The sequence below is a fragment of the Leishmania braziliensis genome, chromosome 28 (genome assembly GCF_000002845.2).
Source record: "Leishmania braziliensis MHOM/BR/75/M2904 complete genome, chromosome 28".
Taxonomy (NCBI): Eukaryota; Euglenozoa; class Kinetoplastea; order Trypanosomatida; family Trypanosomatidae; genus Leishmania; species Leishmania braziliensis.
In genome coordinates, this window is record NC_009320.2 from 719,209 (window position 1) to 740,326 (window position 21,118).

General features: G+C 58.8%; 6 protein-coding genes across 6 annotated transcripts; all 6 read right to left on the minus strand.

Annotated features, from left to right (window-relative positions):
* Positions 1-1,702: 1,702 nt before the first annotated feature.
* Positions 1,703-3,106, minus strand: RPA1 (putative replication factor A, 51kDa subunit; the record flags this gene model as incomplete). Its single annotated transcript, XM_001566179.2, has 1 exon — positions 1,703-3,106. The coding sequence occupies one exon, from the start codon at positions 3,104-3,106 to the stop codon at positions 1,703-1,705; it is 1,404 nt and encodes a 467-aa protein (XP_001566229.1).
* A 1,429-nt stretch (positions 3,107-4,535) lies between these two features.
* Positions 4,536-8,402, minus strand: LBRM_28_2000 (DNA repair protein-like protein; the record flags this gene model as incomplete). Its single annotated transcript, XM_001566180.2, has 1 exon — positions 4,536-8,402. The coding sequence occupies one exon, from the start codon at positions 8,400-8,402 to the stop codon at positions 4,536-4,538; it is 3,867 nt and encodes a 1,288-aa protein (XP_001566230.2).
* Positions 8,403-9,651: 1,249 nt separating this feature from the next.
* On the minus strand, positions 9,652-10,329 carry LBRM_28_2010 (putative methylthioribulose-1-phosphate dehydratase; the record flags this gene model as incomplete). Its single annotated transcript, XM_001566181.2, has 1 exon — positions 9,652-10,329. The coding sequence occupies one exon, from the start codon at positions 10,327-10,329 to the stop codon at positions 9,652-9,654; it is 678 nt and encodes a 225-aa protein (XP_001566231.2).
* Positions 10,330-10,972: 643 nt separating this feature from the next.
* Positions 10,973-13,873, minus strand: LBRM_28_2020 (putative C-terminal motor kinesin; the record flags this gene model as incomplete). Its single annotated transcript, XM_001566182.2, has 1 exon — positions 10,973-13,873. One exon carries the CDS (start codon positions 13,871-13,873, stop codon positions 10,973-10,975), a length of 2,901 nt encoding a protein of 966 aa, XP_001566232.2.
* A 2,554-nt stretch (positions 13,874-16,427) lies between these two features.
* LBRM_28_2030 (conserved hypothetical protein) lies at positions 16,428-17,294 on the minus strand (the record flags this gene model as incomplete). Its single annotated transcript, XM_001566183.1, has 1 exon — positions 16,428-17,294. One exon carries the CDS (start codon positions 17,292-17,294, stop codon positions 16,428-16,430), a length of 867 nt encoding a protein of 288 aa, XP_001566233.1.
* Positions 17,295-18,139: 845 nt separating this feature from the next.
* Positions 18,140-20,368, minus strand: LBRM_28_2040 (conserved hypothetical protein; the record flags this gene model as incomplete). The annotated part of the gene is made up of 1 exon (XM_001566184.1): positions 18,140-20,368. One exon carries the CDS (start codon positions 20,366-20,368, stop codon positions 18,140-18,142), a length of 2,229 nt encoding a protein of 742 aa, XP_001566234.1.
* Positions 20,369-21,118: the final 750 nt, after the last annotated feature.

Consider the following 21,118-nt stretch of genomic DNA (forward strand, 5'->3'; position numbering starts at 1 on the left):
GGGAGAATGAAGACGGTGTTTGCCGTCTGTGAACCGAACTGAGACTCTTAGGTGGGTAGAAAGGTAACCGCCTCTCTCCTTTATGCTTGCCGGTGTGAGCCCTGGGTTGTATGCGCTTGCCTTTTCTTCCTCGATCGATTCTGCGATTGCGTCTATGAGTCTACGTGGGTGCGCGCGATGGAATGGCTGTGGTTTCGGCAAAGCGCGTCTGACCGAGTTTGGCTCGGCGCAATTTCTGTATGTTTTACTCCAAAGAGCGCCTTGTGGTTCGCTATGAATACCCGCGTAGTGCGCTGCTGTCCTGGTCCGTAAGCCTTCCTTAGTCGGGACACATATGAAACAGGAAACGACTGACGGTGGCGTGTCCATCCGGTTTAACGCCGCGCAGCGGAAGAGAAAAAAGGGCGCATATTGCGTGTGTATGTGGTTGGGTGTAAGAGGAAACAGAGAGAGAGAGAGAGAGCGTCGCCATAAGAGGTAGAGAGGAGGAGAGAGAGGAATGCGTGCGGAGTCACTACGCAGGCGAATAATAATGATAATAATTAAGCAATGCCAGCCAACGCACGACTGAGATACACGAATAGTGCAATTGGGCCAACCGTAATCCGCACTTCTGCACACCCGCTTACGGAGTCGGATGGGGCGATGCAAGCAGCACGGCGGAGGGATAAGATCGGCTTCGAGCACTGCATGCAAACACACACACACACACGTACACCATAGAGCGCTCCCCTCACCTCCCTTTCCGTGAGGAAGGCAAAAGAGCTCATCACAGACGGACAGTCGGCGCTCCACCACGAACACGCACCACTACCGCTGCGTCACGCAACGCAGCCTTTGTCTGAGGCTTAAAGTTGCTGCCAGGGGGTGAAAGAAACAGAGGGAGTAGCGCACGGCCGTATGGTAGACTAGCCCACCCTATCCTTCCCCCCCCCCCCAAACGCATGGTTTGGCCTTCTAAGCTACAGAGCTCTTATGACAATTGCCTTCTTCGCAGAAAACCGCCTAGTGACCTGAAACGCCTACAACGCACTGCTTAGCTCGCCTCTCGTCACCTTATTTTCTCGCTTCCTTCTCTCTCGAGTCACCACCACCCACCACCACCGAGACACCAGCCACAACGGCATCGACACCAAAGAGAGCGCGAGCACCGGCGGCGAGCAGACGGCATGGAAAGAAAAGCAAAGATGCATCTGTCTCTTCCTCACACACCTCATAGCACATGGGCAAACAACACGGCACGTGGGCTCATCGGCGTACTAAAGCTCCGTCTCTAGGGAAGAGGGGGAGCGAGGCTGAGACCCCTGTTGGTGTTCGCACGAAAGTGTGGGGGTGCGTGTGTGTGTGTGTGTGAGTGTTATAAACTGCCGATGTAGTCAACGAAAAAAAGGGGGCCAAGAAAAAGGGAGAAACACCAGCAATCAGCAAGAGAACTGAAAGAGAACGCAACAACACGTTAAAACACGCTTAGGAAGAAGGACTACACCATTCTGGGAAGGTTTTCTCTGTGTGTGGGTGTGTGGGTGTGTGGGTGTAAATCCGTGTGCCTGCGCAAGCACACGCACTGACACCAGAGCAGACATTCTCTATGGGATGATGTGCTTGGCACGCAATGCACGTGCAGTGAAGAAACGCATGCAGCTCTGTGGGTGCTTCCGTGTGCCTGCGCATGCGTGAGACCCTCTTTGTCGCTTCGCAACGCTCACACGTACGCCTCGATGAGGCGTAGAATTTCATCGCACTCCGCGCGCAGGTTCTGCGCGAGGCGGCGGCGTGTGTCCTCGGAGGTGCCAGCAATCGGCATGAACTCTGAAATGCGCACCACCGACATGCGCAGCCGGTCCGACTCCTCGCCGGTCATGGCGTTCGAGCTCGTCTCCTCCTTCACGCGCAGACGCATCACCACCGGCCTGTTCATGCGGCCCTGTGCTAACTTCGCGATGTAGAGGGGGTCCTCCTGTGCACGCCTCTTCAGCTCCGCCGCCTCCATCCCGAAGAACTCGATGCCGGCTTCGTTGAACAGCGTTAGCCACGCCTGAGAGACGTTGTCCGTGACCTGGATGGAGACGAGGTAGCGCTGCGTTGGTGTAACCGTCTTGTCGCACTTCTCGCAGCGGAAGCGATCTCCCTGAGCACCCTCCTCGGTCACCTTCTTGTTGCACGTCGGGCACGCGTCGTACCACTGGGCGTCCTGTTTGAAGTAGATGGGGACGCATCGGACGTCGACGTACTCGGGCTTCAGTCCCCGGCCGATCCCTTCCGACTGGATCTCGTCGAGGTACTTGCGCCCGCGGTCGTTCTCGCCACCGGCGCCGTTTATTGCGCCAAGCCCCTGCGACGACAACGACGTCACGTTCGCGCCGCCAGTCGACACGTACCACGTCGCGAGTTTCTTGACGTCCGGCAGGTCGGTGGGGTTGACGTCGATCTTAGTCTGGTAGGTGGAGGAGAGGGTCACGCCGTCAAAACTGCCGACCTTCAACTGCCGCAGCGCCACAACGGTGCCGACCGGGTAGCCCCAAGTCTGCGCCTCGTCATTCCAGAAGGTGACCTCCACAGCTGCCGTCATGTCGCCCATCTTGACGTTCCGCTTTACCAGCTCGCGGCCTGTCGACTTCTGCGTGATGGATGACACATCGTCTACCTTGAGCACGACACCAAGCACGTCAACAAGTGAGCCGACCTCGCGCTGCTTTAGAAGCTCGATTGGCACAAAGTTGTAGCGCTGCATCGGTAGCGCCGCGGTTGATGTGTCCTGCCGCGCCAACATAATCTCCGAGCTGCGGTCGAACGTGAGCTCGTAGTCATTGTTCACGTTGCTGAAACGCCGGTTTGCATTCTTCACCTGGCCACCGCTGAAGTAGTACACCTGTCCATTGACGATGAGCGGTTCGAAGGTGTCCACGGCGTCGTTGAAGACTGTCGCCCGAATCGCGGCAGACTCGTCAATGAGGGTAAAGGAGAAGAGCTTTCCTTGCGACGTCGGCTTGTTCCAGGTACGGATGTCCGTCTTGTCTGTCACACGTGCCCGAATCCACCACTTGCCACCGAGAAACGGTGTAAGGGAGTCGATGGGCTGGATCTGGTGGCTGCCCGGCTGCTGCATCACGATAAGCGTATGCTTCGGGGAAGGGGGGGGTGGGTGGGAGGTCGGGGGTGCAGGGGAAGGAGGTGTGGAGTGGTGAGGTGAGGTAAGGCGGAAGAGAACGTGTTCGCTTGAGCAGACCGGAGATACGCGCGTAAAGTCCCTTTCGTTCCGTATCGGGGGAGGGGGGGGGGGGTGAACGGCTCTGTCAGCGTTTGATGATGAAAGAATGGAGAGGGCCAGCGAGAGAGGAGGAGAGAGAGGGAGAGGGGGGCAGTTGCTTACTGTGAAGGCGATGGCCCCAATGATTCGCGTAAAGTTGCCGCTCTCGAGGTGCGTGTTGTGTGGGTGAGCGCGTGTGTACCTTCCTAGATGGATGTATCGATGCCTTTCTATGAGCGCGAATGCTTTAGTGTTCTCTGGTGTTTGTTTTGTATCGTTTCGCGCACCCTCGCAGTGAAGCCGCTGTGTGTGCACGTGTGTCCAGGTGGGTGAGCGAGCTGCTGTCGGTGCTGGATCAGTGGTTCTGCGAATCGCTCCGGAGTGTATGGGTCTCAAGGTGGCGCTGGGGATGGCGCTGTAACGGTGCTGCTACTGCTGCTGCTGTTAGAATGCAGTACAAGGGGGGGGGGGGGGGGGGGTGAGCCAAGGCACAGGATGTCACGGAGGAGCAGGAAGACAGATAAAGAGAGGAAGACCACCTGTGAGGGGAAGAAAGGGGGGTAAGGCGGGCTAAAGGTGTAAGGGGGCACTTCCTCCTCACAAGTTGCAGAAGGCACACTCAGGCCAGTAAGAGGCGCGGTAAGGGGAGAGAGGCAGAGGGTGAAGGTACTCGCACATGCGAGGAGCCGTGGGCATGGAAAGCAGAATAATCAAGTGAGTGGCAAGCCGCAGGTACATCTACTCGCTCGAGAGCGCAGCGCAGGGGTTGAGCTAGAGGGTGCGCACGAGTCGCAGAAGGAGAGAGACCGAGGAGCAGCTGATGTCACTGAAGAGCTGAGCGAAGAAAAGAACACACACGCACACGCTCACGTACAACACAAGTCCATGTCACCTCACCCCTTTCCCTCCTGCCCACCTACCCAGCTGCCCGTCCGCCAACACAAACGCACTCCGAGGGCATGCGCCCAGCTGTACTGCTTGCTTGATCGATAGCACAATACGCCATTACACGGAGGCAGCATAACCATCCCCGCCCGGGGCGAGATGGCTGGAACGCATGCAAGTGTGCGTGCCTGTGTTGGTAGTGGGTGATGTCTTGTGCGTATGGTGTGTTCAGAAGCATCCGATGCACAAACGACTGCCACCCCGGGCGAGGAGAATATAAGTCGGCTTGCGGGGCGGCGCTTTGAGATCAGAAGAGACCACAGGAGAGCGCGGGGGTGAAGTGAAGAGCACTACCATCCTAGCCAACCAACCACCCAAACCCACCCTTCCCGCGGCCCACACTCTATTCCTCGTCATCCTCTTCACTGGCGTCGTCATCACTGTTATCATCGCTGCTCTCACTCGACATCTCCGGCGCGAACAGCTCCAACAAATCGGCCGTGCGCAGTCGCCCGGCCCCACCGCCGCCGCCACCAGCAGCGGGCGCACCTGCCACACCATTGCTGAAGCAGTACCCGCTCAACGCGCGCTTCCGCTCACACAGTTGGCTGATGTTCTGCTCAATCGTCCCATCAGCGATGAGCTTCGTGATGGTGACTGGTTTTGTTTGGCCAATGCGATGAATTCGGTTGAGCGCCTGCTCCTCCGTGCCAGGGTTCCAGGACGGCTCCATCAGGAAGCAGTGGTTGGCACAGGTCAGGTTCAGCCCCACACCACAGCTGCTTGTTGTGGCAAGAAGGACGCGCGGCGACGCTGGCTGAGTCGCGTCGTGAAAAAGCTCCAGCAAGGAGTGTTTTTGCTTCATCGTCATCGACCCAGTGTAAACTGCAGACGACACCCCAGCCGCCTGCAGCCAGTGCTGCGCGCAGCGAAGGTACGTCAGGAAGGTACTGAACACGACCACCTTGTCATCCGCTGGCAGAGAACGGATCTTGTCGATCAGGTACTGCGTCTTTGAACTCAGCTGCAGGCCCCAGTTGCTCATGTCCGTTAGATCCAAATTCAGAGGCACTTCCGGTGCCGGTTCAGTTGCACTCACCCTGTCATCTCCTCCGCCTGCAGATGTCTGCAGCTGCTGCGCCGTGGGGCCTAAAATCTCCACCGGAACCAGCAGCAGCTCCGACGGCCTTGAGTTGCGCTTGCACAGCGGGCATCGTCGCGTTGCCTGCAAGGCGTGCGTGATGCACTCCTCGCAGAAGACGTGCGCACATGGCAAAATAGCAGGACGGTTCACCGTGTCGAGACAGATGATGCACTCACGCGACTCCAACTTCCGGTCCTTGATCTCCTCCACGAGGGACTGGACAAATTCCCTAGCTTTGACGCCGCGCAGCCGGCGAAAGACTACCGCCTGAATAAACTCATCGATGGCGCGCGCCGTCTGCTCATCTTCTCGCTGACGCCGCGCCACCTCACTGCTCGCACGGTTGGCGGTTGCAGAGGCGCGATCGATCTCGTCCAGCGAAGCGGTGGCGCCATGGCGGGCCTCTGAGCCCGACAGTCGGTGGCACCGGCGGAGAGCCGCCACCACGATGTACGGATGCAGGCACGTTTGCCGGCAGCGCACGAGCATTTCAAAGGCTGTCGTAAAGGTGGCCAGCGGTGTGCGAGCCGCGTACGCCTCGCGGTCGCGCAGCTCGTTTAGCTTCGCCGTTGCCTTGGCATGGATCGATTGATAGAAACGCATCTCCTCGCGTGACAACCCCACGGTGTGGGTTATCATCCGTTTTGGCGGAAGCTCCAGTATGGGCTTCCCATTCACGATCGAGTCCGGCGTGCGGCGAAGCAAGATAGAGCCGAACAGGATACTGAGCGCCGTGACGGGGCGTGGATGATGCGGGTCGAGGTTGTAGTAGCGCACAATTTCGTTGTTCCACCACGCAAGCGAGCTGAAGTGCGGCACGGCGAGGAATCGGAGGAGAGGGTAGAGGTCGTTGAGGCTGTTCTGCACTGGTGTCGCCGTCACGACCCACCGACAGACGCCACTCAGCTTGAGGCACGCGCGACTCTGATGTGTGCGCATGTTGCGGATGTAGTGAGCTTCGTCCAGGATGATGCGGGCCCAGCGGATCATGAACAACTTATCCACCTCTGTCTGCAGCCGCCGGTCGACATCGTAATCATCCACGTTCGCGGGCAAAGACGAGCCTGCAACGGCATCGTCTACGCCAGAAATGTCAGCTGACATCGTCGGAGAGGCCCCTCCGCTGGCATACGTCGGCTCAAAGCGAGAGGCGGGTGGCTGTTTGTGACAGAGCGTCTGGTACGTGGTCAAGACGTAGTCGTAGGACTGCGCCACCTGGAAGAGACTGAGGCGGCGTGGGCGGGCTCCGTAGTAGAGGAGAATGCGCAGCGGCGCAGTGGCAGGCCGCTCCACGCAACGATGTATCTCACGCACCCACTGTGTGAGAAGGGAAGTCGGACAAACAATGAGCGTCGCTGCCGACTCGACCAAGGAACCGGTCACGCGATCAATCCGTGGCACCCGCGTTGCCTCGCACAGCGCAATCAGTGTGCGTGTCTTTCCAAGACCCATGTAGTCCGCAAACACGCCGCCACGTACAGTGCGCGTCATCTCCTGCCCTCCGATGGTCATGCTGACATCGCCCTCTGAGCCGCTGTCGGGGGTGCGAGTGGCAACACCGGCAGAAGAAGGGCAAGATGCAGTCACCAGAGCACCAGAGGCAGGCGATGTCATGCACAAGCTCTCTGTCTTGAAGTGAACTCCCCATTCCGCGGCTCCGCCTCCACCACGACTGCTGGTAATGTAAGTCACGCCGGCCTCCTTATCCCCGCAGCTGTCAGCGCCGCTTTCAAAAGAGCCCATCTCCCCCTTCTTCATGATAAGCGCATCGGTGTCCGTGGCCGTCACGTGCGCGCGATAAAGCTGCGGCTGCTCACGCGACAGCAGCCAGTAGAGCGCCTGCAGCTGAAAGGGACGGAGCTCCGCGCGTGTCCACATCGTGGCTGGAACGGCGGCGCAGGGAAGCGTGTCGAACTTCACAGACTGCAGTGCTTCCAGAAAGCGGACAAGTTCGCGGTGGTCATCCGCGCCGCGCACCTCCGCCTCCTGCTCGTCGCTCCACTCGTTCCCGCTCTCCTCGTCCTCATCATCGCCGTCGCCAGAGGAAGACGAAGAAGAAGAAAGAGCTCCCTGGCTTTTTAGAGCTACAGGAGAGAGAGAGAGGCCTTCCCTGCCAGCCTCCTGCAGAATTACACGTTGTGGCGTGGCGACAACGGCAGACGGCGCCAGCTCAGGCGAGTGCGGTGTTTGGTAGATAGACGAGCGCTCACGCAGCGGCTGACCTCCGCTTCCCAAGTCGGCGAGAGCCGTGGACGGCACTGGTCCAGTGGCAGCCGCGCTGAAATCAAACGGCGTGCCCTTGGGCATGACAGCCGGAGGGCTCGCCTTTCCCAGAGAAGCACCACCGTCCTTCGCGGTGGTTGTGAAGGATGCAAGCGCTGCCGGTGAGTGCGACGGCAGCGATGGCAGCGTTCCGTCGCACATCTCGCAGATACTCCTCGAGGACGAGTTAAGAAAGGTGCATCGGGGGCACGAGACCTCACCTGGCCCTGCAACAACGAGTGACTCATGCCCTGCACCGCCCCCATGAGCGATGCCGCTTCCATGAATAGTGTAGCCTCTACCAAGGTGAAGGCCACGCTCATCCGTCGGGGCGGCGGGGGAGAAGACCTGAGAAGACGACCCTGGCTGCGCTGCAGGTGAGCTGACCGGTAAGACTGAGGAGAGAGACGTTTCAGGCAACGTCAGCAGCGGCTGGTGCTCCTCCACGCGATGGCGACACCGGTGGCAGAGCGTGCAGCGCGGCATCTGAGACGCGCTCTCCGCTCCGCATCGAACACACTGCCACGTATGCGGTGAGTGGCTGCTTACCACTGTACGGGTGGGCAATGACGGCGAGGCTGCAGAGAGATGCAGGTCACTACGATGTCGGTCCGCGTTGTCGCTCGAGCTCGAAAAAGGCGACTGTTGTGGTGCCTCGAACTGGGACGAAGCACCAGTGTCTTCGTCACGCGGCCGACGACGACGCTGATGCTGAGAGCTACGCGGCGCAATGGTCAAAGCCGGTGACGCACTCGGTGCTGCCGCGGTTCCGCTCCGGTGCTCCTGCTGCCGTTGAATACCCGCATCGATTGATGGGGATGAGAACTGATCCAGGCTGGCTAAAAACGAATCTACATCGTCCATTGCCGTTCGGTGAAGCCTTCGCCGTCACACTAAAATTTCCTCGCTGGAAGTGGCAGCCAAAACGCAGTGGGACGTAGGAGGAGAGACAACAACCCTGCCTGATGGTCCGTTGTGAGCGAGGGCTTTCTTGTTCTTCGCCGGCCTTTAAGCCGGATGCATGTAGTTGCGCCTGAACTTGCCTGTATGAATATGCAGCGAGAAATGGGGAGGAACGACTGGTGCAGCGGCTGTTCTATCGGAGCGCTCATGTGCGTGCGCGTGCAGGAGGGGTGGAGGGAGGGAGTGGAAAGGGGGGTAGGCAGAGTAAGCGAGGAAGAGAAGCAACGAGACGGGAGTAAGCGAGGAGATCCACAAGCGTAAGAGGGAAGGGCGCACCACCAAACGCAACGGTGACGCCGCTGGAAGTATCACGGCATCCTGCAGAAGCGCACGCAAACGCATACGCACGCGCATCACTGTGTTTTCATACGCATTGGTGCCTCCCACCCCTTCCCCCACTCTTCAAACCTCTGTGCAGGACGAGAAGCACAGCGAGATGTACTCTGGTTGTGACGAGACCTAGGGGGGCTCCCTCCCGCAGAAGCTGAGAGAAAGAGCGAGAGCGAGAGCGGGAGAAGCGGGGAAGATAGGAGTGCGAGAGGTAAAACAGCTAAAGAAAGAGAGTCGAACAAAAATGTCATAAAGGGGAGGGGAGTGAGGGGAGGGGGCGCTGGGTCGCGCTCTTCCGCATCCCTGTGGGGCTCACGCGGTGTCGCTGATGAGGCGTTCCCTGCGCCTCCTCCCTGCTCTTCCCCAATGGAACAACTTGCTCTGGCGCTTGCGAATATGTCTTCGTTTGTTTCTCATTTTCGTCGTCATTTCTGTTACGAGAACATTGCGCACGAGGTAGTCAGCAAGCCTGCGGCGCCTTTCCTGGTGGTAAATAAGAGAGCAGCACATAACCCTCACTGGTGCTTGTCTGTGCGTGCCTTTGCCTGGGCCTGGGTGTGGAGGAAGAGCAATAAAAGTCGTCCCACTCCCTCCCTCGCAACGGGGAGGGAGGAGGGGAGGGGAGGGGAGGAGGGGGGCATCACGTTTTCACAAACGCATACGCACGCACACCGCTTGCTCCTTCCCATCCACCCCCCCCCGACGCCACTCGTCGAAGAAGCACACATGTGAACGCATATATATATATATATAGATATATATCTAGATATCGGTGTTGATCTCTGTGCGTAGCATGCGTGTGGGTGCGCTGCTCATGTCCTTACTTGACGTCCTTTGGCTCCCACTCAAGACCCAGCTGCTTCATCTGAATGGCCAGACCCATCAAGTAGTCGATGCACTCCACTGCACCCTTCGCCTTCTGCCAGGTGTCGGACCACACATACATGCCATGCCGGCGCACGAGCACCGCGCATGACTCCGGATATTTCTCCATACACTCCGCCATGGAGGCCGTTAGGTCCTTCTCAAAGTCGGTGTTCTCTATAATCGGCACGATGAGGGTGTCGCGAAACCCCAGCGCCTTTTTTGTTTCGTTGTTGGAGATGCCCTTGAGCATCTCGATGTGCGAGATGCGGAACTCGCGATCGCACAGGAGGCTGATGAGGACGCACTTCACAGAGTGCGTGTGCAAGCACGCCCCAGCGTTGCGCATGCGGTAGGCGTTGAAGAACAGCGGCGTGCACTCCGACATCTTTAGTTGCTTATCCGTGCGCGGTTCCTCGACGATATCCTGGCTGGAGTTTAACACGAAAATCTCGTTCGACTTGATACGCTCCTTCTGCACACCGCTAGGGGCAACATAATAGTTGTCGCCCATCTTGATGGAGATGCCGCCGCCTGTACCGGTGGCCCAGCCGAGGTCGTAAAACCTGCGGCAGAGCTCCGGGATGAGGTTGAACGGGTGCTCTGGATGAGATTCGGGGAGAATGACAGACATAGCTACGCGCGCCGTGTAACTGAGTGAGTGGGTTTGTGGGCAATGGAATCCGCCGCCAGCGCAGCAATCATTGTCGTGATGTACAAGGGTGGAGAACGATATCGGGGGGTGATCGACCTCCACGACAAACCGCCGTTTCGTGAGTTAGCACGCGGGGAAGAGAGAGGAAAAGAGAGGGAAAAGAGAGGGGAAAGACAAGTAGTGACGCAGAGGAGCAAAGGACGCAAAGGTGTACGCCGTAGAATGAAGGGTGCACATGACGCCCTTCGCCTCCTCCGTGCCAGTCCGTCTCTTACTTCAGACAGAATTTCGAGAGACATCACCGAAGGAGGCGCTCATGAGTTGGAGGGCGATCGGCTAGCAACAGAGACGCGGCACCGAACGGGAGAGACACAAGCGGAGGGAGGCAGCACCACAGCTGGGAGGGAAAGACAACGTCGAGAGAAGTCGAGCTGGCCGGCGGCAACAAGCTGCGATAAAGGGAACGAAGAGAGAGGGGCGGGGAAGTGAAATAAGGCGAGATCTAGTAAAGGTAAAAAAATAGATGAGTGAGGCGAGGGCTGGCAAGAAGCGCGCGAGAGCACGCCTCTTTTCATTCGGGCGGGATTGCAGCGGAAGTGAGGGGTGAGCGGAGAGGTACTGCTTAAATGCTTGTCACGCGCTTCACAGACGTGCCCACGTATGTTTCCTGAACTTGAGCCGCAAACCGTAGTGAGTTCAAGCTCTCCAGCGCGTGTGCCCTTGCATGAGAGACCGTCACGATCATCAGCATCTTTCCGCCCTTGGCGCCAAGGTAATTCTGGAGGAGATATGTGAGCTTGCAGTTACGCCATGGCACCACTGCCCCGCAGCGCAGCGCGCGGATACACTTGCCGAGGTCCAACAGAGAGCGGTTGATGTTCACCGCTTCCTTGAATTGCTTCCCCTGCACGCCGCTGTCGTTGACGCGCTCGCTGCCTGCGAGGTCGACAAGGCAAAGCACTCCGTCGCTGCGTTGACGAATAGTCCCGTTTGTGCCAGAAATGTGCAGTGTAAAGATGCAGTGCGAGCGCGAGGAGGCATTGTTAAGGCCCGTCTTGGCGGTGCTGCGCTGCAGCACCGCGTGCTTGTAGAGCTGCAGGAACTCCCCCATGCTACGTATATTTCGTTCTACCACGTTGGTGATGTACGTGCGGTCCCCACTGTGCTTGATTGTGTGGTACACAGCAGAAGAGGTGGTGGACGCTGTCATGGCGGCCTGCTGCTGCTGCTGCTGCACCGCCGCCTCGTATCTTGTCGATCCACTTTGAAACAGGTCACGGATGACATCGTTGTAGATCTCAATAAACGTGCAGGAAAGCTCGTAGCTCCAGCCCTCGTTGGCGAGCTCGGCTTGCCGCTGTAGTACCGTCTGAAGAGCGCGTGGAGTAACGCCGTACAACTCCGGTCTGCCTCGCACGTCGCCCTCCATAGTAAAGGTCTTGCCGCTGCCTGTCTGTCCATACGCGAAAATGCACACACGGTAGCCGTCAACAGCGTTGCGCACGAGTGGCTCCACATCGCAGTACACTTCCGCCTGTTGTGCCTCGCCAGTGAAAACTTTATCGTAGGTGAAGGTCTCCGTGAAGCTGCTGAGGCCTGTCGAAGTGGCGTTGGAGCGCGTCTGATGGATCGTGATGCATCGCCCGCAACCGTACGGCAGACCTACCACAGCAGCAGCAGTGAGAAAATGTCCCCCTTCTTCTTCCCCGCCCTGCGCTGTCGAAGTGCAGAGGAGCGGCGTCACGGCGTGGGCGAGGGTTGTCGTGGTGCTGCCCGTCGTCCCCGTCGGCGCTGCTCCACGCACTTGCGGGAGCCCACCCTGACCCGCCTTGCGGTTAGCGTCGCTGAGGGGATCCCCCTCCCCCTGATCCGGGAAGGAAAAGACGGGTGCTGCCCCTTCATCTGCAGCTGCGTCGGCCTCGCCGTCCCCCATGATGCTTGCCGTGGCCACGCTTGATCTCGTCGTGGAGTTTCCGCTACGCAACCCACCACCAGGGGTATTGTGCCGGGCGTCTGTTGTCATAACCATTGCCTCTGTGTTGGTCGTGGGAATACTCGAGACCGCCAGCACGGCGGCTGAGAGAGACGACTCTAGCGAGCCACTGCGGCTGAGTGGCCGGCAGAGAGGGGGCATCTCGACAGACGCAACGGCAGTAGCTTCAGCGCTCTCACTCAAATGGGTGCCGATATCCTCTGGCTTCGACAAACCAATGGCTTGCGGCTCCGACGCCTCGTCGCACAGGGTGTCGTCACGTGGGAGTTGCGGCTCTACTGGCAGGGCAGCACCCTTCACACGGCAGTAGACACGAATAGAGCCTTTTAGCTCCTCGCAGAGAGAGTAGAGCTCCCGCCGAGCCACCTCGGTCTCCATCGACTCCACATCCATGCGGTGCTTCTCTTTTCGGAGTCGCTCCATCTCCAGTACCAATTCCTTCACCTCCCCGCTAAGGCCATAGGTGGCATCCCGCATGCGATCCTCCTCTTGCTGCAGCTGTTGAAGGCTGATCGTACGCTCTGCCGCCGCGTCATTTGCGCTGGCCAACTGCTGCTCCAGCCCATCACGCTCGTCTGTCGCCGAGATGATGGCACCCTGCGTTGCTGCCTGCTCTCGCTGCAGTTGACTCACAGTCTCTCGAGACGTGCAGATGCGATCCAGCGCTCGCTGCCTCGCTGACAGACAGGCTTCCTCGCGTACGCGCAGGGCACTCATGAAGCCCTGGTAGCGCGCCACCGTGGCGTTGTGGTGTTCTTCGACTCGCTTCTTCTCGTCTTCGAACTCGGTGAGCATGCCCTCGATGGCGTCTTGGACCGCCTGTGTTTCCTCCGTCAACTTATGCGAGTACTGAGCCAGTGACTGCACCTCACGCTCGAGCCGCTCGCGCTTTTCCCGCCACGTGGCCCAAAGCTGTCTCTCAGACTCAGTGGGAGGTGGGTCTGAAGGTGAGGCGGCGTTGCCACTCTTGGCACCCGCCGTAGAGAGGGAGGTCGCGCCTGTGATAGCATGATCTACGTGAGAGCGAAGGCCAGTAGCGCCACGCCCTCTTCCTGAAGGTAACATCGCCCTCCGTGGCGTGCTCGGCATGGCGGAACGCGACAGTGGTGGCCGAAGCGGCTGCTGAGGCCGGCCACGCCTCAGCGGTGCACGAGCAGCAGTTGAGGATGCCGACGCTGCTGAGTCCCTACTGCGTGGGGAAGCGTTAGTGATGCCGCCTTGCGATGAGTCTGCGACAGAACGAGTGGTCGTGCTGTTCGTGTGATGGGGCCGCCGCACTGCTTGAACAGCAGTGACATCACGAGGAGCTCCTTGAGTCGCGACTGGAGGACGAAGTGCCAAAGCCTCCTTTTCACTGCTCCTATCAGATGCCAGGTTAACCATTCGTGGTCGCAGCGGGCCATGCAAAGAAGGGGAAGCATGAGACGAGGCTTTGGAGGTCATAGGCGTTCGTTTCACAGCAGTGCTGCTTGGTGCAGCGCTCTCGGGCTCGCCGGCAGCGCCTCGCTCACGCTTTCTATTGGGCAGCATGGCGACGACAATGGTGGCAGAGGGGTAGCTGAACAGGCACCTTATCCAGGCGAAGCTTTGGCCCCCCTCCCCCCGCTCTCACCTCTTTCTGTTTGTGCTGAAGACGGGTGGGGTCTGCGTAGGCGTCCTTCAATGGCGGTGTGTGTGCGCTGAGTGTGCGTAGTGAATGCGACCTTTGCTCTCATCGCACGTGTGAGGGAGAAAGAGTGGGCGGGGCGAGATGGAAGAAGGGAAGGAGAAAGCCACACCGAGGCCATGCCGGTAGGAATAGAACGCGGCTTTTCTACAGGTGCATCGACACGCGTCTATGTGCTGCTCTTGGGGACGGGCGAGATTGTGGTGCCCCTCGTCCTTCCAGCTTGCCGTCGCACCAGGTGGAGACGCGAAGAGGGCTGGATAGGTGGGACTCTTTCTGAAGACGCAAACAGTAGAAGCAACGAGCAGGAAGGAAAAATAACGTCACTGGGGGCTCATTCTCAGAGGAAAGATAAAGTTAGAAATAGCACTGGCAGGTGCAATAAAGGACCCGCTTCCACTGGGCAAAGAAAGGAGCACCTCATCGCCCCTCTCCGACCTCACCACACCGTTGTGTCCCGAGAGAGAAAAGCTCACCAAGATCAGCTAAACGAGACGAATCAACACAAATTCCAGCTCAGCCGTGAACCGGCGCACTCTCACGCGTGTTAGCGTAGGAGAAGACGAGAAGAGGGGTAAGGAGAAGAGAGAGCGAGCGAGTGCTAGTCCTCAACACCCACTGTCTAAGTTCACGTCTTCGGCATGGTATCTATATGTGCGCGTACCAGCTGATCACGCGAACAGCTGAACAGCATGCGCTCGGAGAAATGAAGTCACATGGTGAAAGCACTCCTCCCTCGTTTCGGCATCTTCTGCCGTTTTCTTTTGTGCTTGCTTACAAGCTCACAAAATGTTCTCCTTCCTCGTCAACAACTCAAAGTCCACATACTTCGACTACTTGAGGGATGCTTGCTTGCTGCTGAGCGCCCTCGCTGCCTGTCTGTCTCCCTCGATTCGGCTTGCCAGTGGACCCAATCGCCGCACGACAGCCAAGAAGGAACGAAAATAAAAAAAATCGAGCAAAATGCGCTGCTTGTCGAGTGAGTCAAACTAAAACGAGATGGAGAGAAGCACTCGACATGCGGCTGCTGTCTGGTGCGGGCGGGTGAACGGTGGGCATGTCGACGCAGGTGTACATGGTCGGGTCTGTGGTAGTGCCTCACTCCATGGGCCGCCGCCATGGGGACACACAGACACACGGCGCTGCGTAAAGAAGAAGAAGCGAGGAAACATGCCGAAAGGTGTTGTGTTGCGCTGGCGCGGCTCTCGCCTCTCTAACACACCCCTGGTCATTAGAGAATCAACAGTGATGGGAAAGAACGAACAGAGCGACAGTGCAGCCCGTGGCAGAAGAGTGAAGGTCAGACAGCGAGAAAGTGTGTGAAAGAGAGATGCGGCGGTGAAGGTAGAGTTGACGAGAGCCCCACGTGTATGCCAGGGACATGTACGTCCCGGCTCCCATGGGGGGGGGGGGGGGGGGGGGGCACCCGTAATCGCATAGAAATGTGTATCCTCGACAATTCCATAAAGGGCTCGGAGGCGAAGTTGTGTGGGTGCGTGTGTACATAGCTCCACATGGCCGCGTTGGCGATGACCAGCTCTGCTGGCTAGCACGACTGTGGTAGTCTTCGTAGCGGTTTCCTGCTGAGCCCCTTCTCATCGTTTAGAGGGAGAGTGTGTGTGGAGTAGTGTTGTGTGTGTGTGCGCGCGCGAGAGAGAGAGAGAGGAGGTGCAGGCCGTCCGTATGTTTCGATGGGTGGTCGCATGCGCATCTCCTGGCGTGAAATGGAAAGGGCAAGGCAAAGGGGAAGGAGGAGTGCGGCCACCCACTGCACGTACACACACACATGCAGGCACTGATGCGGCAATGTTTGTACATGCTGCGCGGAGCGGAGTGCCGGGGAGAGGGGGGAGTGCGGAGAAGTGTTGGGAAAGGGACACGGGGGAGCGACTGTGTGCCTTCCCCTGCCCCCCCCGCCCCCTCCCAAACCGCCATACAAACCAGCAGCCGGTAGGAGGGAAAGGGGAGGGGAGGGAGGGGGGCAGGTGCACTTCACCCGGCAAGCAACGGCTGTAACAGAGATCAGAGAACAAAAAGTGCAGCCACCGCGGATATGGCACGGCAAAGGTAGACACAGAAGACCCAACAGGCGAGTCAGCTATACATCAGCCACAACAACACAACGAGGGCAGACACAAAATACACAGAGAAGAGACGAAAGAGAGGTAAGCGGAACGGGGAAGACGGGCAAGGAACCAGAAGCGCCGTCTCCACGGTAAAAATGAACCTCCTAAAGAGATGCGCAGCAGCGACACACAGTAGGGCAACAGGCGGCAGTAAAGAGAGAAAAAGAGAATCAACAGGAGGTCGTCTAAAAAAGCGCCAGAGGCCAAGCTCATCCACCCCACACACCCACACTCGCCCGCGTCGACCACCACCACCACCACCTTTTCCCCTCCCCCTCCCCCTCCTCCCTCCTCAAACACGCTTGAACACAATGCTCTGCGTGTACCAGAAGTTGTCGTTGCGCGAGCTTGGCACAAAGCTAGCATCAGAGGGCTTCTTGACGTACTCCTTCGGTTCCTTGCGGGGGTCATAGCCGCGGTATGGGTCCTCCCAGTACTCCATCGCGGTGGGTCTGTCCTCAACGTAGCCGGCAGGGCGCCACGGCTGGTCGATGCGGAAGTGGGTAAAGACCTTCTCGGGCCGCTTCTCCCGGAAAGGAGTTGTCATAATGTAGCAGCGAGACGTCCCTGTCGCGGGGCTCTCGTCAAAGGTGAACCCCTCGCGGCCAGCGGGATGGAACGGCTCTGCTGGCATCTTCTTCACCCACTCCTCCCGCTCGCGACGTGCGTTGATGCGCTGCTGCTCGTAGATGGTGGCGATGTAGTCGCTCCCTACGTCGGACAGCGTGATGTGGGCGTAGCCGTAGCCGGTGCCCTTCTTCGCCGGTGATGTGTACACGCCACGCGGCGGCAGCTCACGCCTCTCGATGGCCTGCTCGTGCGCCCTTGGGTGCTCTGGCATGTGTGAATATGGAGTTGATTGGAAGCACCCAAAGTACGAGCCGAGACCGGCCGGCTCCGGCGTAGGACTGGAGTAGAGAAACCCGTTCGGGGTCAAGTTCCTCTTGGAGCTTTCCAGTTGCTGGCGGCGGCGCACCATTTCGAGATCACCGCCGCGCTCGCCATTCCAGAAGTGGTGGAGCTCCTTATCGAAGAGCGCGTCGGGGTTCGTGCCCGTCTTAGGGCGCGAGACGAGGAACGTGGCGCCTTGCGCGCGGGCATCAATGGGTTTCTTGTACCGATCGCCTACGCCGATGTAGGATGGGATAGAGAAGACCATGGCGCTTACTGTATCGGCCAAGAGGCGTGCACGAGTGGCGCACTCGCAGAACACGATAAACAGAGCTAGGGCACAATGGAAGGAGGTCAAACAGTAAGAGCGAACCCTCAAGTATGTGGGGGAGACAGAGGGAAGGGTCCAGAGGGGTAGAGAGAGGAAAGGGAGAAGACAATAGCAGCACGATCATCATGACCACCATGACAGTGCTCAATAGCGTTGGCCCCGTTCGCATCACTCGTTCGCTTTCCCCAGACGTCAGTTCGCATCCACGATGGGCACCAGCCGATATACGCGCACACATTGCCTGCGCACGCTCGTATGAAGCGGAGCAGAAGCCCCAACAGGGCAGTGCTGACGCCCTCCTCTGTCACCATTATCGATGTGGTCGTGCGAGTGTGGTGTGGATATGCGCCCGTGATGATACCTGCACGCGTAGCTACCCCGCGTCGCTTCAACGCTCTTGCATATTCACTGATTATGACCTACTCGTCCCTTTTTCCTCACCTCTTCGATAGTATGGCCGTAAGACACGGTGCGAGTAGGGGGGAGGGGACGGGTTGGGGCGCGCTCAAAGCGTGGGAGGTGTTCATGGGTGGAAAACACACCCACTTGCACCCAGTGCTGCGTTGGTACAACAGAGAGAGCGAGAGACGTTACACACAGGCGCACAAGCACGCCATCCGAGCCCGAGCGTCTGTCTGTGATAGCCGATGGGCAATGCATCCCTTGGGACGCACCATCACCAATACCTCACCCTTCACACACACACACACATACATACAACCACTGGCCCTTTTCTGCTCCCATCCTAAGCCAGCATTCCCCACCGAGCGCGCCAACCTCTTCTACTGAGCCACCTTGATCGGCTTCAAGGTAACGACGTGCACGCCAATTAGCCCTGCCATCGACGTGTAGAAGGGGCCAATCATTTCATCCGCGAGTAACGCATCGACCGCCTCCGGGGTGGCAGCCGAGGATGTGCTACGAGTAATCGACACGTGCGAATCTACGCTGTGGTTTGACTTGCTCGACTGCAACGCTGTGGGAAGGCCCTTGATGGCACTGGTGATTCCCGACGTGTCGAGCGACGTGCCATGCGGTGTGGTAGGCGGTGAGTAGGAGGTGGATCGGTCAGCTGCCGTCGTGGCCTCCCCGCTTGTACAGCTGTTATGCAGCCGGTGGCTAACAGAGCGCATAGACCCGTCCTCGAGGATGACGTCCGGCATCAACGCGCAGACAATCTGGTCAGGATTGAGCAGCAGCGTCTCTCGGTCCCAGCCGCCAAGCGGGACACAGCCGCCGTCGCTACCGCTGTGGTCTTCGCTGAGGCGCAGCGACCCGACCACTTGACGGACAAGGGTGTAGCTGCGCACTTCCCCAAACGTGCGCACCGCGGAGAAGAACTTCTGCATGGTGGCATTTTGTCGATGCGTCTGCACAACGATGCAGCAGCGCTGCCTTTGCAGAGTGCCGACTGTCGCAGCGCTGCCGTCACCTTTCGCAGACGACGACGGCTGCGGCGTGTCCGCCATGTGCAACGCGCTGCCGCGCGCAGTAAGGGCCAGGTGGATTGTGTCGACTAGTGCAGGAATGACGTCGGCGTCGTAGATACAGTCGGCCGCGAGGATCACATCCGCCTCGTTCTCCATGAACAGACCCTCGTTGTCGTCGTGATTCATCCAGTCCAGCAGCGCCACGCGATGAAGCGGTGGCGTCTGATCCCCCTTCAGCCCACGCTCGGCTGCCAGGGAGTCGGAGACAAGATGGATACCATTTTCCGCCATGTTGAAATGCATGTTGTCTACGATGTCCTCCTGGTAGTCCGTGGCGAGGAAGGACGCGACGTGCTGCTTGTAACCCTCCATGTGGTGCAGATACACTGGCGTGAGGCAGGCCCCCGCGCCAAGCTCTACGATGCGCAGCTGGCTGCTGTAATGTTTCGTTACGCTGCTGTTGCTGCACAGACTTCGGTTTGGCAGAGGACTTGGCGACACTGAGGCCGGCATGGTGAGTGGGTGCAGGCCGTTTGGAGCTGTCAGGAGCGGCGCCGAGGACTCACTTCTGCTCATTCCACTGCTTGCGCGCGGGAGGCCGAGAACGTCCGCCAGCATGTGCGTCTGCCCTTCCAGTTCCTGGGTGAGCAGCTGAACCATGACGAAGGCTGCTGGCCAGAGAGAGAGCCCCACGTTGGAGAACTGCTCGCTGGAGACACGAATGGCGCTGAACTGGTCAAGCACCCTCGCAGTGGCAGTAGTAGCGGCATCAGAGGCTGGCGTTTGTGGTGATGAGTGCAATGACAGCGGTTGCTGGTGATGTCCCGGCAACCGCTTCGACGGCGATGTGGGGGGAGAGCGCACAGACGCCAAGGGCAGAAGCTCCTCCGACCAATCACTGTGTACGATACACGGTGGCAGAGAACTGGGCGAAAGGACATGGGCGGGTTCGCTATGGGGGTGCGTAGACTGCGGAGCGCTGTTCGTGTGCATCTCAGGCGGCAGCGAGGAATGTGGTGAAGCACCAGGAGAGACAGGGTGCGCCTGGGACGGCGATGAGTTCGCCACCGTCGGGATCGCAGACAGTGGCATGGACGGACCAGCGAGTGGTGGTGCAGGGGCAGCAGGCGCGCTCGGGATGAAAGGGGTATCTGGCGCACTAACAAACGGATTGTAGAACGTCTTGAAGCAAAGTTCCGGCTCACTGCCATCCCCGAGAACGCTCAGCCGAATGAACTCCTCGAGTAACTCCACCTGCACGGGGTCCTCGCTCGGTGTGGGCAGCAGCGCGTAGTTTGCAGCACACTGCTCCTCCACAGAGGTGATGTACGCCTTGAGCAAGGCTCGCACCATACGACGACGTGGAGGGTACTTCTTCACAACGGGGTGCTGCACAAACCACTCCACAGCGAGCTTCTGGGCCTCAGCGCTGCACCAGGCCACACCGCGACTCTCGCAGTCGGCCTGGAAAGCGCTCAACACATTTTTTGACGGTGTGCTCTGCAGGAAGAGAATCAGCGACCAAGGGAAGGTATACTCAACGCTGCGAAGCGATGGCGCGATCCGGGGTAGATGTTCCATCAAGCTGCACGCAGAATTGACTGAATATGCAAAACTGTGAGAGGGAGAGAGTAACAGAGACGGGGAAGAGGAGGGAGAAGTCGACCGCAGCGCTGATTCGTGCGTGCCAACTACTCCCCCTCTCTTTGTGTGCTTCTCTTCGCTGTTGTACCTCCCAAGCAGCCTTCACCGTGATGTGGACACTCCCTGGATGTTGCTGATGATTTGTTCCTTTGTACGCTCTGTCACTCACGTGCACCCCCTTCCCCGTCCCTCTCTCGCTTTCCCTGAGTTTTTTCTTTACGAGTCTTTGGCGGAGGCAGTCGAGGGCACCCTTTGAATGGCTGCGCCTAAAGGCGACACCGCCGCGTTGGCCGCTTTCCAAGACAGTGTCGTCCAGGGGTAAATGGACGCGAGTGAGGATCAGGGAGCTGCACACGCGCCTGAGGTAGCTACAAGGGGGTGTGGTGAGCAGTGCAGAGGTGCGGCGCAGTAGACTAGCTGAGAGCGACAACGAGGGAAGAAATAAGTTGATGGACGTGCGAGTAAGTGGAAGCGCAGTGTTTTTGCGGTTAAGTGAAGTGGCAAATTGGGTGAGGAGGACACACATGGCACTGAAGGGGGGGTGGAGGGCGGAGGGCGGAGGGCGGACTCACGAAATGGCGGAAATAAGAAGCGGAGTAGCGCCTTCATGATTCCCCTTCATCCACCTCGTCCCCTTTACCGAAAGGATCGGTGTTAAATTGTCGTCATCGTTGATTATGTGCACGC